The 23,490-nt window shown below is 43.3% G+C and overlaps 2 protein-coding genes across 2 annotated transcripts; both read left to right on the top strand.

Annotated features, from left to right (window-relative positions):
• The first annotated feature begins 389 nt into the window (after nucleotides 1-389).
• On the top strand, nucleotides 390-4,744 carry LOC147314785 (extracellular calcium-sensing receptor-like). The gene is made up of 11 exons (XM_086260269.1): nucleotides 390-928; nucleotides 1,146-1,366; nucleotides 1,496-1,587; nucleotides 1,870-2,049; nucleotides 2,142-2,330; nucleotides 2,430-2,888; nucleotides 3,054-3,263; nucleotides 3,356-3,479; nucleotides 3,622-3,815; nucleotides 3,950-4,231; nucleotides 4,322-4,744. The coding sequence occupies exons 1-11, from the start codon at nucleotides 591-593 to the stop codon at nucleotides 4,742-4,744; spliced, it is 2,712 nt and encodes a 903-aa protein (XP_086116395.1). The 5' UTR covers nucleotides 390-590.
• A 12,275-nt stretch (nucleotides 4,745-17,019) lies between these two features.
• LOC147314784 (extracellular calcium-sensing receptor-like) lies at nucleotides 17,020-21,238 on the top strand. The gene is made up of 12 exons (XM_086260268.1): nucleotides 17,020-17,285; nucleotides 17,459-17,700; nucleotides 17,817-17,908; nucleotides 18,122-18,301; nucleotides 18,433-18,621; nucleotides 18,728-18,974; nucleotides 19,056-19,267; nucleotides 19,467-19,676; nucleotides 19,788-19,911; nucleotides 20,036-20,229; nucleotides 20,455-20,736; nucleotides 20,816-21,238. The coding sequence occupies exons 1-12, from the start codon at nucleotides 17,020-17,022 to the stop codon at nucleotides 21,236-21,238; spliced, it is 2,661 nt and encodes an 886-aa protein (XP_086116394.1).
• Nucleotides 21,239-23,490: the final 2,252 nt, after the last annotated feature.

Genomic DNA, 23,490 nt, shown 5'->3' with positions numbered 1-23,490 from the left:
CCTCTGCAAACCATTGGGCATCCCGGGTTAATGCCAAATGTTGAGTTAGAGTCAACATTCAACCTAAATAATACAGTGAAATAGCTCCATTTCTATTTCAAAATATTTCTATTATAAAAACAGCCATTTGAATGGGTGTATTCTGTGTGGTTTTTTTCCATTGTTATTGAGTTCAAATTAAATCTTCTAAACCTGGTCAACAAAATGTTTCCAAGGAAAATCTATTGGTCCATGTAGTCACCGCCCTCCAGGTAAATACTCCAGTTTCTGCAGCACACACCAGTCACTCTCAGTGATGTTTTGCTCATCTTGTTTACTGCTTCAAATATCAGCCTTACAGCTCTTATAAATACCTAGAACAACATCTTTGTTTTGCAGAGCAAGAGACGGGTATGTCAGTTCAGATATCTTGCCAGCTTTTAGTGGAAACTATCTTTGTTGTCATATTGTCTTGAAATGTTCTCCTTCAGTGGTAAACATCCAGGAACAAGTATTTTTCTTACTTTATAAAGAAAAATATAATACAATTAGGCATTTCGGGAACTGTTAAACCTTAGCAATACAGATTTTTTTTTTTGCAAATTTTATAAATGTATGATACACCATTGAGAAGTTGTTTTAATATGATATGCATATTTGAAATATCCAGAACAGCTCTGTCCATGTCCTGGGCCAAATGGATCTTCATTCTTTGGTCCTGCACTGCTCCATCCCTGCTCCTTGTAGGGCTTGTGGGCAGACAGCTGGGGCTCCAGGTGGGGGTGCAGGTAGTTCAGACGGTGACCTGTTCTCGGTGGGGTACACCTGGAGACCAGGGTTTATTTGAAGATGGAGATGTAATCATTGGTGGGCTCTTTAATCTTCATTACAATCCTCCAGCTATAAACTATGACTTCACTCAGCAGCCCTACAACAATACTTGTACTGGGTAAATCTATATGCATTTTTTTACTCTTATAACTGTACAATTTCACTGCATTTTGGAAAAACAGGAAAAAACAGAAGATAACTCTATTATTTTTATTTCTGTCTTTTCTATTCCAAATGCAGTCAATTATTTTCTTTCCATTCTTGTTAATAATGTCATGATATATGAATATGAGCTAGTAATTGTTGTGCTTTTTTCTTTTATCCTGGGTGCCCAGGGTGCAAAATCTTCCATTGCAGTACATCTATGCTATGGTGTTTGCAGTGGAGGAAATAAATCATAGTACAAACTTGTTACCAGGTATAAAACTGGGCTACCACATCCGTGATAACTGTGGCCTCCCACAGTGGGCTTTGCAGGCAGCACTGTTGCTGGTTGGTGGAGACAGCACTAACTGTAACACAAGAGCCCTGCAGTCTGGTTATGGACAAGAAAGAGGTAATAAATCTAGTTTTGGAATTTTGGCCCTCATTTAAAAATGAGCAATTAAAATAAACCAGTAAATTAAGTATTATTAGTTTTCTTTAAACTATAACTTTATCTCACTGTATTTTCCATTGTCATCAGGTGATAAGCCCATTCCTTTGATCATTGGTTGCTCCTCATCTGCAACAACTCAGACAGTCGCCAAAATCCTGGAGCCTCTCTCTGTACCTTTAGTGAGTTGTACTATCTATCTATCTATCTATCTATACATATATATGTGTCTGTATGTATATGTCCCCCCCACAAATCTATACATGAATTTGATACAACTTACTTACTCTTACTCTGACTGATCATAGTGCACACAAGTAATGCATTATTTTAATCTTGCTGAAAAAACAAAACTACAAAGACTCTAGCAACACAGCTATATAGTAGAACCCTGTGTTAAATGTACTATATATTTCAGTATATTTATATGTATATGTATTTATGAGTATGACTTTTTTTTTCAGATTAGTTATACAGCTAGCTGTCCCTGTCTGAGTGATAGACATCAATATCCTAATTTCTTCAGGACCATGGCCAGTGATATTTACCAAGCCAGGGCTTTTGCCCAACTTGCCATACATTTCAATTGGACCTGGATTGGAGCAGTGATAACAGATAATGATTATGGGCATGTTGCATTAAAGGTGGTTTATTTGTTGCAATTTTATCTTTGCAAGAAATCTTCACAACTGTTTGACACGAATCTAAAGGTTCTCTGCTTTAATGTAAATTTCAGATATTTGAGGAAGCGATTCAGGGAGCTGAGGTGTGTCTGGCATTTGTAGAGACTCTTCAAAGGGAAAATATTGTGCGTGATGCCAGACGAGCAGCACTCACAATTCAGGCCTCAGCTGCAAGGGTGATTTTGATCTTCACATGGTATACAGATGTGTTGGAATTATTCCTTCAGCTTGACAAGTTAAATGTGAGAAACTATAATAAAATTCATAATGCAAGACAGAACTGAGGTTTGTAACAGAATATTTTTTTCATTTTTTTCTTACTTTGTCCTTTTGCTTACTAGGTTACTAACAGGCAGTTTCTGGCCAGTGAGGCTTGGAGCACCAGTGGAGATCTGCTCCAAAATCCAGTTACAAGCAAAGTGGCAGCTGGTGTTTTTGGTGTGGCCATTCGAAGTTTAACTATACCTGGATTTGGAAATTATATCAGAAGTTTGAATCCATCTCATCGTCCTCATGATGAGTTCTTAAGAGAATTTTGGGAAAAGGAGTTTAAATGTAGTCCTGGTCTTACATCTGTCTCTTCATATGCTTCTAAACCCTGCAGTGGTACAGAAACCCTGGAAGAAGTGCAGAATCACTTTACTGACACCTCCAAGCTAAGAGTGACATATAATGTCTACCTTGCAGTTTATGTTGCAGCACATGCCCTTCACAGCTTACTCTCCTGCCCATACACAGACAGCATTTCTGAAAATGAAAACTCCACTTGCTCCTTTCCAACAGATATTAAACCCATAGAGGTTAGCAACATTGCTTTCACTCCCAAATTTCCATGTATACCGTTTTTCAAAAGCTACATTTGCAGTAGGGACATTAAGAATTTACAATTCCCCTTAAAATTAGACTAGTACTTTGTACTAAAACACTGAATAGTTACTGAATATTAACTGTTTCAACATTTCCAGGTCTTGCAGCATGTGGCCAAAATAAACTTCACCACACCACAGGGTGAACAGCTTTATTTCCAAGGTGCTGACATCCATGCAAAGTATGACCTTCTCAACTGGCAGAACACGGGTGAGGGCCCAGCAAAATTTGTTTTGATTGGTCGTGTGAATGGGTTTGACCTCCACCTTAATGAGTCAGCGATTCAGTGGACCACAGGATCCAATCAGGTAGCTAAAATAGGAGAATTAAAAAAAATTTTGTGGGTCATAATACGTTGTATACATGAGAATAGGATTTTTCTTTTTTTCCTGTTGTTTAGGTCCCTGTTTCAGTGTGCAGTGAAAGATGCCCCCCAGGTACACGGATGGCACCCAGAAAAGGTCAACCTGTTTGCTGTTTTGACTGTATTTCATGTGCTGATGGGGAGATTAGCAATAAAACTGGTGAGGAAGATATAATAGCCTCACAAGCATTTAATCTATTCAGTACTCCAATATTCATTCATCAATCTTTTATTATACCATAATCCTGGCTTTAATAGTTTCAGCACATCTACATTTTGCTGTATGTATTTTCTTCTCCCAGGTTCCCCTCACTGTGACCGATGTCCATCTGAGTTCTGGTCTAATGCTAAAAGAACAACCTGCATTCCTCGCCAGCTGGATTTTCTTTCCTTCAATGAAACCTTAGGAATTACCCTGACTGCAGTAGCTGTTTCTGGTGTCACTGTGACAACAGCTGTGTTTGTGGTATTCCTTCACTATCGTCAAACACCTATGGTGAGAATGCATATCTGTGTAACAGAGACACTGTACATTTTGGGAAAAAAGTTTCCAAAACATTAAGCATATAGGAATCGTTTGAAAGAATTCACAGAAACTGATTATAATGATATTCCTATTCTCATGTTAAGGTCCGGGCCAACAATTCAGAGTTGAGCTTTCTGCTCCTTGTGTCAATCAAGCTCTGCTTCCTGTGCTCGCTCGTGTTCATTGGCCGTCCATCAGACTGGTCTTGTCGTTTCCAGCAGGCCGCTTTCGGGATCAGCTTTGTGCTTTGCATCTCCTGCCTCAAAGTCAAGACCATTGTGGTTCTGGCAGCATTTCGCTCAGCTCGGCCTGGTGCTGAAGCCTTGATGAAGTGGTTTGGTCCAGGCCAACAGAGAGGAAGCGTCTTCTTCTTCACCTGTGTGCAGGTGCGACATGCACTTTTTGAAACCATAAACTATTACTGTTAATGTGATTACAGAAATTAACTTGACTTTGTACAATGCTTCTCCATAAAGGTTATCATCTGCATTATTTGGCTATCAATCAGCCCCCCTGTTCCCAAATCTGACCTGGATGTCCCAGGGCTAAAAGTTACTCTGAAGTGTGCCACTGGCTCTGTGGTGGGTTTCTCTCTGGTATTGGGCTACATTGGACTACTGGGCTGCACCAGTTTCCTCTTGGCTTTTCTTGCCAGAAAACTTCCAGACAACTTTAACGAGGCCAAACTGATCACCTTCAGCATGCTGATTTTCTGTGCTGTTTGGGTGGCTTTTGTTCCTGCCTATGTCAGTTCTCCTGGAAAATATGCTGTTGCTGTTGAGATTTTTGCCATCCTTGCCTCTAGCTATGGTTTGCTGTTCTGCATATTTGCTCCAAAGTGCTTCATCATTCTTTTGAGGCCTGAGAAAAACACTAAAAAACATTTGATGGGTAGATAGGAAAGCAAATGTAACCATTGCCACTGTAATTCACCTTTTTAAAAATGTTAACAACTGGAATAGAGTCATTGTATTTATCTGGTCATATATCATTTAAAAATATGGTTTATTGTCTTATTAAATTGTGACATATCCTAAAACTTTATGACGGAGCTGCATTTGCATCACTATCTGCTAGCTATTGTCAGTGTTTACTAAGCTATATGAAATCAGAAATATTCACTCAGACATGAATTGACAAAATATGTCAGGCTGTCAAAGAAAAAAAATTGACAAATTTCTTATCTTTTTTTAAATTTTACTCTTTTGAAAAAAATCTGCACTACACCTATTTTACAAAAATTGCTTAGGTAACAAACACATTCATAAAATAAAAACACCATTATAAAAGAAGTCCAATGTTGTGTTGTTTTTACTTTGTAGTGGTACAAATGTTTCATTAATGTTGAAAAATAAGAATTTTAAATGCCTTTAGTGTCACGGCTGGCGGAGTGAGCCGTGTGGAGTGGAGGAAAAGGAGGACCCAAAATGCAGCAAACTGATGATACGAGTGAAGTTTATTTACACGGTGGCAGTGGCAAAAACAGGCAATGAAGCATGAGTAATGACAAACCTAAACTGGGAGAAACTAAAGAGCAAACCTGAAATCTTACAAAACGGAGAGCGGAGCAGAGAGACGCAGACCAAGGACCAGGATACCAAGAAACACAGACGAGCCGACAACGAACACAGACCGACACCCACTATATATACACACACACACACACACAAGGTAATCGGGTAATCGCACACAGGAGGGAAGAACAGCTGATCTGAATACACATGATGACTGGAGGACACAAGCTGAACACAATGACAACAGACACAGACTTTCAGAACAAAACAGGAAATCTAGAACCCGAACCGGACACAAGTGGGGAGGACACAGAATAACTAGAACAGAGGGAAATAATCACAAAACACAAAACGCTGGGTCAACGACCCAGGACCATGACAGTACCCCCCCTCCAAGGGCTGGCTCCAGACAGCCCAAAACAAAAACAGACGACCAACCCAGGGCGGGCGGCGGGGGCCCAGGACGGAGGGACCAACACAAGCTCCAGCGAACCGAGAGAATTGTCCAAAACAAAAACACACATGCTGGAGCACGAGAACAAAACACAGTTCAGGAGGCCGGCCCGGAGGCTGACAACTCAGAAGTCCAGGACAGTTCATCTTCTGAGGCCGGCCACGTCGGCGACGTAGATCCATAAGCCGACTGAGCGGAAGGCAGCGGTGGCGGAGTGGAGGCAGTTCAGGGGGCCGACCGTGCACACGGCAGCGGCGGCGACGAGGAAACCGTTCAGGCGGCCGACCGTGCGGACAGCAATGGCGACGATGACACAAGTCTGGAGGCCGACCGCGTGGAAGGCAGCGGCGGCGTCTAGGAGGTCGTCCATATTGACGATGACGCTCCACCAGCGGCCTGGTAGATGACCGCCGATGTCGAGGCGGCAGTTCGGGACCCGAAGGTGGCGTGGCCGTCGCAGCACCAGACGAGACCGAAGCAGCGGCTGGTCCAGGCGCGGCTGAAGCTGAAGCGGAGGCCGGACCAGGCGCGGCTGAAGCTGAAGCGGAGGCCGGTCCAGGCGCGGCTGAAGCTGAAGCGGAGGCCGGTCCAGGCGCGGCTGAAGCTGAAGCGGAGGCCGGACCAGGCGCGGCTGCGGCTGAAGCAGAGGCCGGACCAGACGCGGCTGCGGCTGAAGCAGAGGCCGGACCAGACGCGGCTGCGGCTGAAGCAGAGGCCAGACCAGACGCGGCTGAAGCAGAGGCCGGACCAGACGCGGCTGAAGCAGAGGCCGGACCAGACAAGGCTGAAGCAGAGGCCGGACCAGATGCGGCTGAAGCAGAGGCCGGACCAGACGAGGCTGAAGCAGAGGCCGGACCAGACGAGGCTGAAGCTGAAGCAGAGGCCGGACCAGGCGCGGCTGAAGCTGAAGCAGAGGCCGGACCAGGCGCGGCTGAAGCTGAAGCAGAGGCCGGACCAGGCGCGGCTGAAGCAGAGGCCGGACCAGACGAGGCTGAAGCTGAAGCAGAGGCCGGACCAGGCGCGGCTGCGGCTGAAGCAGAGGCCGGACCAGACGCGGCTGCGGCTGAAGCAGAGGCCGGACCAGACGCGGCTGCGGCTGAAGCAGAGGCCGGACCAGACGCGGCTGAAGCAGAGGCCGGACCAGACGCGGCTGAAGCAGAGGCCGGACCAGACGCGGCTGAAGCAGAGGCCGGACCAGATGAGGCTGAAGCAGAGGCCGGACCAGGCACGGCTGAAGCTGAAGCGGAGGCCGGACCAGACGCGGCTGAAGCTGAAGCGGAGGCCGGACCAGACGAGGCTGAAGCAGAGGCCGGACCAGACGAGGCTGAAGCAGAGGCCGGACCAGACGAGGCTGAAGCAGAGGCCGGACCAGGCGAGGCAGATGACGAGGCTGAAGCAGAGGCCGGACCAGGCGAGGCAGATGACGAGGCTGCAGCCGGGCCAGGCGAGGCAGATGACGATGCTGCACCGGGCGAGGATGAAGGCTCGGAGGCTGCAGCTGGCGAGGATGATGAGGCTGCAGCAGGCGACGGCGTGGAAGCCGGAGACTGTAGCGCTGCAGGCGTGGAAGAAGCTGCTGCTGCCCGTGGCGTGGATGAAGCTGCAGCTGGCGAGGATGATGAGGCTGCAGTTGGCAGCTGGACGGGCTCCTCGGGCCCTCCAGCTGACGAGGCAGGAGGCTGGCTAGGTTCTCCTGAACCTCCAGCTGACAAGTCTTGAGGCTAGACGGGCTCCTCGGGCCCCCCAGCTGACGAGTCTTGAGGCTGGACGGGCTCCTCGGGCCCCCCAGCTGACGAGACAGGAGGCTGGCTAGGTTCTCCTGAACCTCCAGCCGATGAGTCTTGAGGCTGGACGGGCTCCTCGGGCCATCCAGCTGGCGAGACAGGAAGCTGGGCAGGCTCCTCGGGCCCCCCAGCTGACGAGGCAGGAGGCTGGACGGGCTCCTCGGGCCCCCCAGCAGGCGAAGCAGGAGGCTGGACGGGCTCCTCGGGCCCCCCAGCGAAAACAGTCTCTGGACCAGTGGGCACCGGGGCCCCTGGAACACACAGGTCAGAACCAGTAGGCGCACGGGCCTCTGGCAGGCACGGGTCAGAACCAGCAGGCGCACGGGCCTCTGGCAGGCACGGGTCAGAACCAGCAGGCACACGGGCCTCTGGCAGGTACGGGTCAGAACCAGCAGGCGCACGGGCCTCTGGCAGGCACGGGTCAGAACCAGCAGGCACACGGGCCTCTGGCAGGTACGGGTCAGAACCAGCAGGCACACGGGCCTCTGGCAAACACAAGGCAGACTGCAGCTGCACAGAGCATTGACCCAGCTCGGGCAGCGACAGCCGGATACAGTCCTCAGCTGGCTTCTTAATCTCCAGGGGTCCAGAGTCGGCCGGGGGCTGGGACCCAGCCTCTGGGGAGGCCCTGGAGTGTGTCACAGTCTCTGGGCTGGCCAGCTTTTGAGGACTGATTACAATATTATGTGGTGTGTCTCTCTGCTTGACATGAACAGGTGAAAAATAGTTCTTTCCGGGTTGGATGGACTTAACTTGTTGTGCAGGAGGAGTTGGTGACAACGATGGCTGAATAGGTGATAATAAGGCGGATGAGTCTCTTGTCAACTGAGCTATTGACTGAGCTATGGATTGTAACCAAGTGTCTAATAGGTCTGGCTGTGACTGTAATGGGGGTGACGGTTGAGTGGCTAACTGAGCTAGTGGCTGCTGGGCAGCTAACTGAGCTACCGGCAGGGCAGCCGACTCAAAAAACACAGCCCCGGAATAAACAGACACACAGTCCAAAACAGAAAAAGGGTCCTTTTCACTCACCACAGCTGGCAGTTCCAAAGTCCTAGTCTTCGGCTGTGGGGTGATGCGCCGACGGCGCGATCGTCGCTTCCTCCCGGGCAAAACCTCCGGCGGGCCGGGCAAAACCTCCGGCAGGCCGGGCAAAACCTCCGGCGGGCCGGGCAAAATCTTCGCCGCCGGGCTGAGTTGGGAAGCGGTAGCGGCTGGTGGGTGAAGGTGCAGTTCGTTGAGTATGAAGTCCTGTGCGAGCGGGTGAAGAGAGTCCAGCAGCCAGGAGTGAGCAGAGATGAGCTGCTGTAGCCTGGCTTCTACAGCGCGGAGACACTCTTCCCCCTCATGCTCGAGCCATAGGTTAACCAACCTGGAAACAGAGTCAATTAGTTCCTCCCGAAGCTCCTCGGGAGGTGCGGATGCCGCTGGGTCCATGTTTGGTCGGCTCGTACTGTCACGGCTGGCGGAGTGAGCCGTGTGGAGTGGAGGAAAAGGAGGACCCAAAATGCAGCAAACTGATGATACGAGTGAAGTTTATTTACACGGTGGCAGTGGCAAAAACAGGCAATGAAGCATGAGTAATGACAAACCTAAACTGGGAGAAACTAAAGAGCAAACCTGAAATCTTACAAAACGGAGAGCGGAGCAGAGAGACGCAGACCAAGGACCAGGATACCAAGAAACACAGACGAGCCGACAACGAACACAGACCGACACCCACTATATATACACACACACACAAGGTAATCGGGTAATCGCACACAGGAGGGAAGAACAGCTGATCTGAATACACATGATGACTGGAGGACACAAGCTGAACACAATGACAACAGACACAGACTTTCAGAACAAAACAGGAAATCTAGAACCCGAACCGGACACAAGGGGGGAGGACACAGAATAACTAGAACAGAGGGAAATAATCACAAAACACAACACGCTGGGTCAACGACCCAGGACCATGACATTTAGTCTATTGAGATGTGCAGTTTGCAGTATGCACTGCAGTATGCAGTTAAAAAGTAAATTGTTATACAGAAAAGATTAATACGATCAGAGTACAGATGGGATTTCAGTGCTCCATACTGTTTTATGAAATTTCTGTCTAGTAAATAAATAATTGACTAAAGTGGACGCAAACCAGTAAACAAATTAAAACAAATAAGTACTGCTGAGAAACTAGAATACAAAAATTACAATAAAATTATCAACAACAGAAATAGCTGGTGAATATATAATATGTAATATAATAAAATATAATATGTAAACAACTTAACAACCCCCTAAAGTGTCAAGTCACATCACGTGACAGCGCAACATAAATCAAATCAAACAAATCAAACATCCTGTGTCAGCTCTGCGCTGACACAGGAGCATCGAGTCCAGTGACCTGGCTGTTTCATCTTTGTCGAAAGCCCAGCATTGCAAACAACAGCGGAACTTAAAGAATCGATCTCACCGGGCTAGTATTGATCCAATACCGATGCCGACTTGGTATCGATAGAATCGATATTTGGATCGATCTGCTCACCACTACCTCCCAGGCTTCTAGACTTCTGATTGGCCAACATTATGTTTTTAGCGTTTACATGTGGACGAAGATATTTTTTCAAAACTGCAAGTGTGGACGGGATTTTTTTAAAAGCTCAAACGTTAAATCTCGGTTATCAAAAATACCCGTGGACGTGTGAATGTAGCCTGAGTGCAGAGTTGAAAGCTGGGGTGGGGCTTTGTGTTGGGGTCTGACAGACACAGGCCGTCCAGTTGGTTCTATGCAGCAGACAGTCCCACAGTGGTGCTTGAGGGATCGAGAAAGAAACACTTCTCTAACAGACTGAAACTTTGCAATCAGGGAATGAGAAACAGGAGGAGACACAGCTGGGGAAAATTGGAGCTGAGGAGACTAAGAGAAGTAAAACAGAATACAATAAGGCAAGGCAAGGCAAGGCAAGTTTATTTGTATAGCACAATTCAACAACAAGGTGATTCAAAGTGCTTTACAGAGACATTAGAAACAAGAACAAATAAAAAGCATGATTTAAAATTGAATAAAACAAGCAAATAAACTAACTAACTAATTAACAAACAAACAAACAACAGTATATAAAATCAAAACAGATAAAATCAGAACAGTAGATAAAATCAGTAGTTAAATGTAAGTTTTGAAATTTAAGCTTAAAGTGTGGATTTGGTGCTTTATTCAAATGCAGCTGAGAACAGGTGAGTCTTCAACCTGGATTTAAATAAACTGAGTGTTTCAGCTGATCTGAGGCTTTCTGGGAGTTTGTTCCAGATATAAGGAGCATAAAAGCTGAATGCAGCTTCTCCGTGTCTGGTTCTGACTCTGGGAACTGATAAAAGACCGGATCCAGATGACCTGAGGGATCTGGATGGTTCATACTGGGTCAGGAGGTCATTGATGTATTTTGGTCCTAAACCATTCAGAGCTTTATAGGCCAGCATCAGAACTTTAAAGTCTATCCTCTGACGGACAGGCAGCCAGTGTAAGGACCTCAGAGCTGGACTGATGTGGTCCACTTTTTTGGTCTTAGTGAGGACTCGAGCAGCAGAGTTCTGAATGAGCTGTAGTTGTCTGACTGATTTTTTAGGTAGACCTGTAAAGATGCTGTTACAGTAATCAAGCCTACTAAAGATGAATGCATGGACTAGTTTTTCCAGGTCCTGTTGAGACATCAGATCTTTTATCCTTGATATATTCTTGAGGTGATAGTAAGCTGACTTTGTTATTGTCTTAATGTGTTTTTCTAAGTTTAGGTCTGCATCCATCACTACACCCAAATTTCTCGCCTGGTTTGTGGTTTTTAGATGTATAGATTGAAGTTCTCTGGTGACCTGTAATCGTTTTTCTTTGGCGCCAAAGACTATTACCTCAGTTTTGTTTTTGTTTAGCTGGAGAAAATTGTGGCACAACCAGTCATTGATTTCCTCAATGCATTTACCAAGAGCCTGTACAGGGCCTCGGTCTCCTGGTGACATTGTGATATATATTTGTGTGTCATCTGCATAGCTGTGATAGTTTATTTTGTTGTTGTTTATAATCTGTGCCAGTGGGAGCATGTAGATGTTAAACAGAAGGGGTCCCAAGATGGAACCTTGGGGAACTCCACATGTGATACTTGTCTGCTCAGATGTGAAGTTACCTATTGATACAAAGTATTTCCTGTTTTCTACGTATGTTTTGAACCAGTTTAGTACAGTTCCTGAAAGACCTGTCCAGTTCTCCAGTCGTTTGAGTAATATGTTGTGGTCAACTGTATCAAATGCTGCACTGAGATCCAGTAAAACTAGGACTGACATTTTTCCACTGTCTGTATTCAGACATATGTCATTAAACACTTTGGTCAGAGCGGTTTCAGTGCTGTGGTTCTGTCTAAAACCTGACTGGAAGGCATCGTAGCAATTATTCTGTTTTAAGAAGTAACTGAGCTGTTGGGAAACTGCTTTTTCAATGATCTTACTTAAAAACGGGAGATTTGAGATCGGCCTGTAGTTGTTCATTTGTGTCTTGTCAAGATTGTCCTTTTTCAGTATAGGTTTGATTACAGCAGTTTTTAGTGATTCTGGAAACACACCTGATAATAAAGAAAAGTTGACGATCTGTAACAGGTCTGACTCTAAAGTCTTTGAGACCTTTTTGAAAAAACTTGTTGGCAGGACATCTAAACAGCAGGAGGAGGAGTTCAGTTTACCTAAGATGTCCTCCAGGTCTTTGCTGTTAATAGGTTGAAACTGTTTCATGGTGTTTAAACAGTTTTTTGGTGGACACAGTACATATCCTGGATCTGCTGTTGATGTACTAACTGCTTGTCTAATCTTTTGGATTTTGTCTGTGAAGAATTTGGCAAAGTCATTGCAGGCCATGGTCGAATGAAGTTCAGCTGCCACTGACACAGGAGGGTTTGTTAGCCTGTCAACTGTAGAAAATAAGACCCGAGCATTATGGCTGTTTTTAGTGATGATGTCAGAGAAGTAGGACCTCCTTGCATTCCTCAGTTGTAAATTATAATTGTGAAGTTTCTCTTTATAAATGTCATAATGAACCTGGAGGTTTGTTTTTCTCCATCTGCGCTCAGCTTTCCTACACTCTCTTTTTTCATTTTTCACCAGTGTGGAGTTTCTCCATGGAGACTTTTTCCTTCCAGAGATAACCTTCACCTTAATGGGAGCAATAGTGTCCATTACATTTAACATGTTAGCATTGAAGCTATTGACGAGCTCATTGACTGACCCTCTGGGCAGGTCAGGTGTTAATGGGAAGACCTGGTTAAAAATTGCACTACTGTGTTCAGTTATACACCGTTTTGTGATCACTGTTGTTGATATATTTGTGTGGGCTGAGATTTTACTTTCAAAGAAAACACAGTAATGATCAGACAGGCCCACATCAGACACAGTAACCTTTGAAATGCTCAGGCCTTTGGAGATCAGTAGGTCAAGAGTGTGTCCTCTATTATGTGTGGCCTCTGTTACATGCTGAGTCAGCCCAAAGTTGCCCAGAGTGTTACTCAGGTCTTTAGTCCCTTTGTCCTGAGGGTTGTCCACATGAATGTTAAAATCCCCAACAATAATTACACAGTCAAAATCAACACAGATCACAGACAGCAGTTCACTGAGGTCATTAAAAAAGTCTGTGCAGTATTTGGGAGGCCTGTAAACATTAAGAAACACAACTTTGGATGGGGCCTTCAGCTGTAAAGCCACATATTCAAAAGACTGAAAACTTCCAGGAGATAGCTGCTTACATTGAAATGATTCATTAAATAAGACCGCAACCCCTCCTCCTCTCCTGCTCGCCCTGACCTCACTGATAAAACTGTAGTTAGGAGGGGTCGTCTCGATGAGAACAGCTCCACTGTTACTTTGGTCCAACCAAGTTTCAGTTAAAAACATAAAATCAAGGCTGTGCTCAGTGATTAAATCATTAATTAAAAATGTTTTCCCAGCTAGAGATCTAATGTTTAATAAAGCCAACGTAAGTGTTTTAGAGGTATTACTTGTCCCCTCGTGTTTGGGAGCAGTCTGTGGCACACAAGGTATGTTTACTATGTTTAAAGATCTTTTAGAGTGCAGCTCTCTGTGTTTTGACCAGGCCACATGTCTCCTGTCACCTAAAAGTACAGAAATTTTAAAACCTTCTAGTAAACAGGGTCCCAGCTTCTCCTGGGAAAAGTCATCACTGCCATAATCCTCACAGCCCGGACCCTTCACACATCACACATCAGACTGCGGAGACAGGGCATGAAGAGGAACTAAGGGGGGCGAGGCTGGGCAATGTGACTTCGATTGCTCTGTTGAGGGTGGGGCTCGATGGCGAACCTTTGGCCGCTCTGGTGGGGGGTTTATGGGGGACAAAAAGGGATTGGGACGGGGGGTAGATCTGAGCCCAGCATTGACCCGCTCCATCATCTCCTCAGTGAATTTCAGGTGTGGGGAGGAGGGAGAAAGGGAGGGGGAGGAGGGTGATGGCCTGTCAGGGGTTTGGGGGACTGGGGAAGGTCGTGGTCCCTTGTCCTGGTCGTTGGTGTTGTTGAGAGAGTTGGAGGCAAATAGGGACCCCTCTTCTTGCCTTAGATGTCTCTCCTTTCTGAGGCTCTTCCTCAGATGCCATGGATGTCTCTCCTTTCTGAGGCTCTTCCCGGGTGGGGGCAAATGGAGCTCCTCCTCAAGGTTTCTGCTGGGCTTTGTCTGTTCTTGGAGTACTGTTTGTTCCTCTTTATGAGATAACTCCTCGTTTATCTCAGCCTTGGCACCAAGCACGGATGGATGACGTATGGAATAAAACAAGTTGGAGGTGAACAGTTTCACCCCTGACTTGTTAAAATTAAATCCATTTGCTTTGAACAGATGCCTGCGTTCCCAAAAAATATTAAAGTTGTCGATAAAATGCACTGAGTGGTCAGCACATGCTGATATAAGCCATTTATTCAGTGTAAACAACCTGCTGAATCTCTCGTCTCCTCCTCTGACCGGCGGTACAGGTCCACTGATGAATACAGCTGCATTCAGAGAGTTTACAGTATTTAATAATCCAGTAAAGTCCCGTTTCAGAACCTCCGACTGTTGTTTGGACACATCGTTTGACCCTGTATGCAGAACAATGTTTGTCACAGTTGGATATTCATCTGCAATTTGAAGAATTCTCTCCTTCAGGTTGTTGACCATATCGTTAGGAAAGCAGAGGACTTTAGTGTTCTTACCGCACATCCTTTGTACATCCTTTACGGCAGAGTCACCCACAATCAGAGTTTCAGGCCTAGCCTTTAGCTTTCCCTGTGGCCTTTCACTTTTCAACAGATTTTCAGACCTTATTTCGCTGCTTTTAGATGGATGGTTGTCCGATATAGATCCAGGGTCCTTTGATAGTGGAGCAAATCTGTTCTGCAGTTTCACATTCAGTTGTTTTGGAGGTTTGTTGTTAACCTTCCTATTCACGGTTGTCCAGTCCTGTTTCCTCTCGTATACAGGGGTAGAAGAGCTTCTCTGTCTCGTAGGAAGTGAAGGCCAGTCGGTTTCAGAGATTTCAGCTCGCTGTGCCCTGCCTGTGATACGTCCTCCCCCTTCCAGGAGACATGATTTATGTCTTGGTTTTGCACCAAGACAGTCTAAGGGGGGATTATCACTTGAGGATTTATAATAATGCACAGAGTCTACTTTCTTGGTCATGTTATCTGTGCTCCTTAGCTGTGTACTAGCTTGCTCATCGCCATTGTTTTGAATCAAAGGCAAGGTTGTTTCATTTCCACACAGTCCATTTACCTCCACGTTTACTTCTAAGCGATGAATTTTTGTCTCCAGTACTGCAATCTTCTGCAGGAGGCTGTGGTAGTCATCTGTGGAGAGGGAAGGCATCTTGTTGCTAGTTAGCCTAGCGGTTAGCACCTTTCCAGGCTATTGAGGCTGCTCGGTGCCCAGACGCTGTAATCAGGCTTCAGCTGTGTCTAGGCCACAGACACACGGAGCGCTGAGGATAAGGTAACCATAAAATGTTGCTGTTTCTGTTAAGAACACTCTAGTCCTAATGATCTACAAGTGTCCAGAAGTTATCGCAGGTAAGCTCACACGGAAAAAAGGGAAAAAATCAGCATAAAAATCAATAAAAATCAATATAAGAAGCAAAGCATTCAAGAGCAAAGAGATGAAGCGTCCACATAACCCGAGACACTGACCTTCAAATTAAAACAGGAACTCACACATACAAAGAAACACAGACTTTATACAGAGGGAACACACAGGCAGGGATGACTAACACTAAACTGAGGAAGAACCGAACCGAACGAGCTAGAAACCACAATAAACAATAATAGAAAACACAAAACGCTGGGTCAGATAACCCAGGACCATGACAATGTTAGTGTGTGTACAAAAAAGTGTATCAAAAGTCCTCTAGCTATCAATGTTATGGATATCTCCATTTTGTAAAGAACAAATACATAAATAACAAAAATAAAAAAACAAAATACAGAATGAACAGCCTTTTTGTATCCATTATCTGCATTATTTGTAATTCAAAGTTAAATTGATCTTCACCTTGGCTAATATTTTGTCAATTCACTAGTCTTGTCCCTGATTTGTCATCATTTAACCAATATGTGGCAATCAGTAAGGTTGGTAAATATCCACATAACTTTGCGTTGATCACAGATTACAATAAATGATAAAGGAGCATACTAAGTTAAATGAGGTTGTTAAAGGTGGTTGGACCTCTACATTCACAATGTAAGGGTTTTAGCTGGAACAGTTTTTCAAAGCCATAAAGTTAAATTAACATTCTTATATATTTATGGAATAAAGTTGTGACTCTTAATGACTTAAACATCCTTAAGCGTTTGATTATTTTGCATGAAATGTGCATTTGTACTCATATATTTTATCTCTTGATACCTCCATTAAAGTAATTGGGAACTATAGTATTTCAGGGGAAGCTTTTCAGTCCAAATATGAAAATAATACATGACCACTACAGAAGTAATAAAGAGATAATTTTAAAAGATGACCAAATACTATATGAGGCACACCTACATACACATCCTAACTCCACATCTTCTATCTGCAAGGCATAATGATCACTCGTACTATCGTGTCACGTCTTGAGAGGACTGATTTGGGAGTATATGTGTCGTCATGTTCACCTGCTCACCAAAAGGCCCTGCCTCTATATAAAGTGCCCTCATCTGCAGTTCATCTACTCCAAGGAGGAGGATGGATGTCAGCAGCCAACTGATGTTATAGCTGGTGTATGAAAATACACATTTTTAAATTGTACAGTTTGTTATATTTGGGGTTTTAGTGTAATCTGATATTTTCATTCTAGGAACTGTTTATGGACACTGATTGAACTCATGCGAATAAACCAAATTGAATGTACTGTACATTTCTAAATGTGTAGAACAGCTGCATCTATGTCTTGGTTTTCCTGGCTCTTCATTGTGTGGTCCAGGTCATCCCAATCTTTGCTGCTTGTGTGGCTTGTGGGAAGAGAACTGGGAATCCGGGATGGACTTCTGTGTGATCAGATGTTGACATGTTCTCGTTGGGGTACACCAAGTAGCCAGGGTCTGTTTCAAGATGGAGATGTAATTATTGGTGGTCTTTTTCCTCTTCATTATCAGCCTCCAGCTATAGACCATGACTTCACTCAGCTGCCACACTACAATCCATGTACTGGGTAAAACTCAGTTACAGAGAATATTTTGATTACTGTAGAATAAGAGCATATATAGATATAACATAGGAGTAATTACTGTGTCTTGCTGGTTGATTTGTACTTGCAGTTTTACAAAAATTATTCAAACAAAATTCACTAATTTATATTTTATCATTTTATCTCCCCTCTCTCAGTTTAGAATATGTTCCACTGCAGTACATATATGCTATGGTGTTTGCACTGGAGGAAATTAATCATAGTACAATGCTCCTACCAGGAATCAAGCTGGGCTATCATATTTTTGACAGCTGTGGGCGCCCACCATGGGCTCTCCAGTCAGGACTGTCACTCGTTGGTGGAGACAACACCAGCTGCAACTCCACAAACCCTCCAGATTATTCTAGTGGGCATGGAGAAGAAATTAAACACAGGAGGGGTAACTCATTCATTGATCAGAAAACATACAAAAAATCTGTCAGCAATTTTGCTTTCTACTTTTTCTACTCCTGCTACAAGATGTTGTTTAATTAAATCAATCATTTCTGTTTTCAGGTGGTCAATCTGTCCCCATGATTATTGGTGGTGCTTCATCCATAACAAGCCAGATACTCTCCACAGTGCTGGGGCCACTCTCCATACCTTTTGTGAGTTTTGTTTTGAATGCACCATAAAAACTGTATATGAGCTTTTTTGTTTGTTTTTAGATAAGTGGAGCCATCTTTTGGTTGAATTTATATCTTTTACTCAAAGAAATATTCATGCTTTTTTATGACAGTGGAGAAACTGATTTTTTTAAACAGAAACAAAACCTTTATAAGATGCAGGTTTTTGTGTTTGTGTGTGTATGTGTCTTTCAGATCAGCTATCTATCCACCTGTCCTTGTCTCAGTGACAGGCTCCAGTATCCAAATTTCTTCAGAACAATCCCCAGTGATATTTACCAAGCACGTGCTGTTGCCCAGGTTGTTATACGCTTCAACTGGACTTGGGTTGGAGCAGTTGTAGCAAACAATAACTATGGCTACATGGCAGTAAAGGTATTTGCATCTTTTATTTCAGTCATTTAGACTACTCAGCTATATCTCTAAAATATACAGTAATAAGTGCATTATATAACTACATTTACAGTGTGATAATGTAATAGGCTTCTTTCACCTGTATATGTCAGGTATTTCAGGAGGAGATTCAGGGAGCAGGTGTCTGCCTGGCATTTGTAGAGACTCTCCAAAGGGAAAATATCATTAGTGATGCCAGACGAGCAGCCCTCACAATTCAAGCCTCAACTGCAAGGGTGATTTTGATCTTCACCTGGTATACAGATGTGAGGGAATTGTTCCTGCAACTTGTGAAACTGAATGTGAGAAGCTGTAATGCCTATCGCATATAATGCATGCTGAAAAAAAGTTCGAGATTATATTTAAAAACAAAATAAACTTTAAAATAATTTTTCTTTTGCTTATTAGGTGACTGATAGACAGTTTTTGGCCAGTGAGGCTTGGAGCACTAGTGGGGATCTGGTCCAAAATTCAGTTACAAGCAAAGTGGCAAACGGTGTTCTTGGTGTTGCTACTAGAAGTTCAGCTATACCTGGATTTGAAAGTTATCTCCGACGTTTACACCCAATTCACCATCCAGATGATGAGTTCTTAAGAGAATTCTGGGAAGTGGAGTTTGGGTGTAGTCTTCATTTATCTTCCTCCTCAATGCTCAGTTCTCCTATCTCCACACTGAAGTCTAACCATAAATCAAATATTTTAACTTCAAATCCTCCTGTTATGTCTGATCAGAAAGCTTCACTATCACATTGCAATGGGTCGGAGTCTCTGAAAAAAGTACAGAATCTCTTTACAGATGCATCCCAGCTAAGGGTGACATATAATGTCTACCTTGCTGTTTATGCTGCAGCTCATGCCCTCCACAGCCTTCTCTGCCCCATTAAAGACAGCTCTTCTGAAAACAACATCTCCACCTGCTCCTCTCCAAAACAAATCAAGGCCACAGAGGTAAAGTAATCATGAATATCATCCTTTCCCTAAAAAATGTAATAAAAATCCATGTTGCATTCTTTAGACACTGAACAGGGTTTTGGTCCGACCCATGAGTACCCACAATGCTGTAATTACAACATTTCCATATGTTTCAGTATTGCACTTATCATTGAACTCTAATAACTCTACTTTCACGATTGTTATAATTTTACAGCTTTTGCAGCACTTGCAAGAAGTGAACTTCACCACACCACAAGATGAAACATTTTACTTTCAAGGAGCCGATATTCCAGCAAAGTATGACCTTGTTAACTGGCAGAAAATGCCTGATGGGACACTAAAAACTGCTTTGATTGGTCAAGTGGATGGGTTTGATCTCCATCTTAATGAATCAGCTATTCAGTGGATCACAGGATCCAATCGGGTATTTTATATGAAAATAATGTAAACTGTACATTTGTAAATTTGTGCATTTCTTGCTCTTAACTGGAATACACATATTGTGCTTAAAAATAAGTGTTGGCTTATTATTTAGGTGCCTATTTCGGTGTGCAGTGAGATCTGCCCCCCAGGGACCAGAAAGGTCAGCAGGAAAGGAAAACCTCTCTGCTGCTTTGACTGTATTCCATGTGCTGCAGGAGAGATAAGCAATAAAACTGGTGATGGAATTGCAATCTAAACCCCTCCTTGTAAATCCATTTGATTTAAAGTCATGTACTTCTGCTGTTCTTGTTTGATTTTCCTTTCTCCTCTTCTTTCCTTCTCCACTCTTTTTACTGTTAGGTTCCCTTGACTGTGAGCGTTGTCCCCTAGAGCTCTGGTCTAATGCTAAACGTACTGCCTGCATCCCTCGCCAGCTTGACTTTCTTGCCTTTAATGAGACTTTGGGAATTACTCTTACTACAGCAGCTGTGACCGGTGTCACTGTGACAACAGTTGTCTTTGTGGTTTTCCTTCACTACCGTCACACACCTGTGGTGAGAAAGAAATGTTCACAACATTATAATGTACATTTTAAAGAAAACATCGTGTGCAGTTGGCAAGTGCAGTTTTTTTGTTGTTAGGTTTTATTTGACATCTCATGTCAGTTTTTTCTTCAAGATTAAATAATTGACAAAATATTAAAACAACATAATTATTCCACATGTGGCTGATATTATCTGTGTCACTACTTTTATAAAGCTGCACTTTCTTAATTTTAGGTGAGGGCTAACAATTCAGAGCTGAGTTTCCTGCTTCTTGTGTCAATCAAGCTCTGCTTCCTGTGCTCACTCGTGTTCATTGGTCGTCCATCAGTCTGGTCTTGTCGGTTCCAGCAGGCAGCTTTTGGGATCAGCTTTGTGCTTTGTGTGTCCTGCCTGAAAGTCAAGACCATTGTGGTTCTGGCAGCATTTCGCTCAGCTCGGCCTGGTGCTGAAGCCTTGATGAAATGGTTTGGTCCAGGCCAACAGAGAGGAAGTATCTGTCTTCTTACATGCATACAGGTCATACAGATGTTCTGTTTTGAATTTTTAAGTCTTTGTATTTTTACATCTGTCTAAAAACATTTTATTTTTCATATAGATTATCATCTGTACCATATGGCTATCCCTCATCCCCCCCGTGCCTCGACAAGATCTGGGTTTTCAAGGTTCAAAGGTCACTCTGGAGTGTGCCATGGTTTCTGTGGTGGGATTTTGTCTGATTTTGGGCTACATTGGCCTGCTGGCCTGCACCAGTCTCATATTAGCCTTTTTTGCTAGGAAACTTCCTGATAATTTCAATGAGGCCAAACTTATCACTTTCAGTATGCTGATTTTCTGTGCTGTTTGGGTGGCTTTTGTGCCTGCTTACCTTAGCTCTCCTGGTAAATACACTGTTGCTGTGGAAGTTTTTGCCATCCTGGCTTCTAGCTATGGTTTACTTTTCTGTATTTTTGCTCCGAAGTGTTTCATCATTCTTTTGAGGCCTGAGAGAAACACCAAGAAATATATGATGGCCAGGTAGCAAAAGTAAATTAACAAAATATGACAAATAATTATTATTTATCTATTTATCTATATCAGCACTTCATCTTTATGTATTTATCTTTGTTTGTTGTTAAATTAATAGAAAAACCTTGATTCACTTTATCCAGAATTAAGAATGATCATGCAAAGTTTTAATATATTATTGCAAATGTATATACAATACGACTGTAGTTTTATAGACAAACCTTCGATGAAAACAAAACACCACCCATATTAATTTATCGTGTCAATGTGGTTTTTTTTTTTCTTTCTCTCACCCTCTCTCTCTCGCACTTTTTTTCGCTTCACTCAGCATGCCAGCCTTGTGCTTTACGCTGGGAAGAGGGGGGAGGGGCGGTAGTAGTAGTAGGCGGCACTCAGTAGCACAGGAACAGAGCTCAATTTTTTTTTAGGTTTGCTCAGAATCCGGTTGTTCAGTGATGACGCGACGAATCCTACTTCTGTCTGCGTTTAATATGGCTTTTGTGTTGTTAACATGTTTAATGTTATGTATTTTCTTCTATTTGATCTCAAAAAGCTCCTAAAACAGTCAGTGATCACTGTTGACCTCCCTCGTCTTTTATTACCGCTAATCATTTATTTAAGCTCAGTTTTTAAAACCTTAGGATGTAGCTACAGCCCAGCCCATGCAGCAGTATATGAATGACTAACCTCGTATTGTGGATGGATTATCTCAGTTGTTCTCCTGGCTGAAGTTTGGTCCTTTTACAGCATCCTGCCATGCGATTACATTTGTTCCTGACCACCGAGAACACTCATGGTAACTTTTATCGAGTGGAAAAAAGGTTAGCTTGTTTATATTAAGCTAACATAGCTGTGTCGCTAGCGGTCACGTAGCACATCATTATATACCAGCTAGCCCAACTTCAGTAACCCTACAAACGTCACTGCTGTTTAGTTTTCTGTCTTCATTTATGCTGGAAGTGATAACAGAGCTGTACGTTTTAATTTGTTTCCAAAACCCCGCAGTCAGGACATGCTATATTGTATTTAGATAGAAGCTAGCGAGCTAACTCCCTGCTAACTTCTAACTCCGTTAAATGTCATAAATTCCGTTTTCATGGATGCCTGGATGTTAAACTCAATTGTTACACCTGGTAGAGCAGAACGCTGATCATTTTATTAAAGATGAAAGACTTTAGACAGTTTTTCAACTCTCAGTAATGCCATAGTGATCGTTTGATATATGGACCTGCAGCGGAGTTTAGACCCAGACACGGCTAGTGACGTCAGACTGAACAACCGGATAGTGGCACAAAAATAACGCCATACAGAGCGGGAGGGAGAGAGAGAAAGAGAGCCAGGGACAACAACGTCACATTAGAAAGGTACAATCATCCACAACTATTTCCAGTTGCAGATGATAAAGGATCCAGAAAGTTTATTCATACAGGTCCATATGACAGAATATGCATCTTCTTTTTGTTTTCATATTATAATTTATATTTAATTGTATTGTGGTTTGCAGTGTTTTGTGTTGTGTCACTTAAAATTTGTAAAAGGAAAAAGCTGAAAATTCAAATAGTTAAAAGTTGAAATGTGAATAGTTGGTTTTTGTATTATATGATTTATTTATTACATTTTATGTGGAGTGAATAAATAAAAGTATACTTACGGTGGCCCCTACAGACAAAGCACATACAAACTTCTAATCACGTACAAACCCTGAAGCATGTACAAACTCCAAAACACGCAAAAACTCCAAAACACGTAAAAACACGTACAAACCCCGAAGCACGTACAAACTCCAAAACACGTAAAATCTCAGAAGCACGTAAAAACTCAAAACACGTACAAAAGACAACAGAAGTGCTCCAGGATGCTAGGGGCAGTGTTGAACTTTTGTTACCTAGTGGCTACACAAGCCAGCAAGTACCAACGACCATATTTGGTGTGTGGTAATAACAGGTAAATGAACATTTTTTATTTTATTTTTTTTATTTGACTATATAAGAATTCTTGTGTATAAATACACAAACAATACACATATGCTTTCATGCTTTCAATTGTGTAATTTAAGTGATCTAGGTAGCTCTGTTTTGGAAGAGTTTGTACGTGTTTTGTCTGTAGGGGCCACCGCATATATTTATATATAAACATTTATAGATAAAACCATTTTTTTTTACATTAGTAATTCCTTTTGTGCATAATTTTATATTATTGTTAATAACAAATTAATTAAAGCAACAAAACAACCTGAAGAGCCGGTTCGGAGCCGAAAGAGTCGGC

The sequence above is a fragment of the Aulonocara sp. 'chitande type north' Nkhata Bay genome, linkage group LG14, assembly GCF_057382095.1.
Source record: "Aulonocara sp. 'chitande type north' Nkhata Bay isolate Kocher_YH1m ecotype deep benthic linkage group LG14, A_spYH_male_GT1.1, whole genome shotgun sequence".
Lineage (NCBI taxonomy): Eukaryota > Metazoa > Chordata > Actinopteri > Cichliformes > Cichlidae > Aulonocara > Aulonocara sp. 'chitande type north' Nkhata Bay.
Note: the sequence above shows the minus strand (reverse complement) of the source record. Positions and strands in the feature narration are given on the sequence as shown.

Bases quoted from the DNA above. Each gene is read 5' to 3' on its own strand.
- LOC147314785 (XM_086260269.1), top strand. From the start codon at position 591: ATGTATGATACACCATTGAGAAGTTGTTTTAATATGATATGCATATTT. The intron at 1,588-1,869 runs GTGAGTTGTACT...TTTTTTTTTCAG, and splicing joins AGCCTCTCTCTGTACCTTTA to ATTAGTTATACAGCTAGCTG. The intron at 4,232-4,321 runs GTGCGACATGCA...TTCTCCATAAAG, and splicing joins TCTTCTTCACCTGTGTGCAG to GTTATCATCTGCATTATTTG.
- LOC147314784 (XM_086260268.1), top strand. From the start codon at position 17,020: ATGTCTTGGTTTTCCTGGCTCTTCATTGTGTGGTCCAGGTCATCCCAA. The intron at 17,909-18,121 runs GTGAGTTTTGTT...TGTGTCTTTCAG, and splicing joins GGCCACTCTCCATACCTTTT to ATCAGCTATCTATCCACCTG. The intron at 18,302-18,432 runs GTATTTGCATCT...TGTATATGTCAG, and splicing joins ATGGCTACATGGCAGTAAAG to GTATTTCAGGAGGAGATTCA.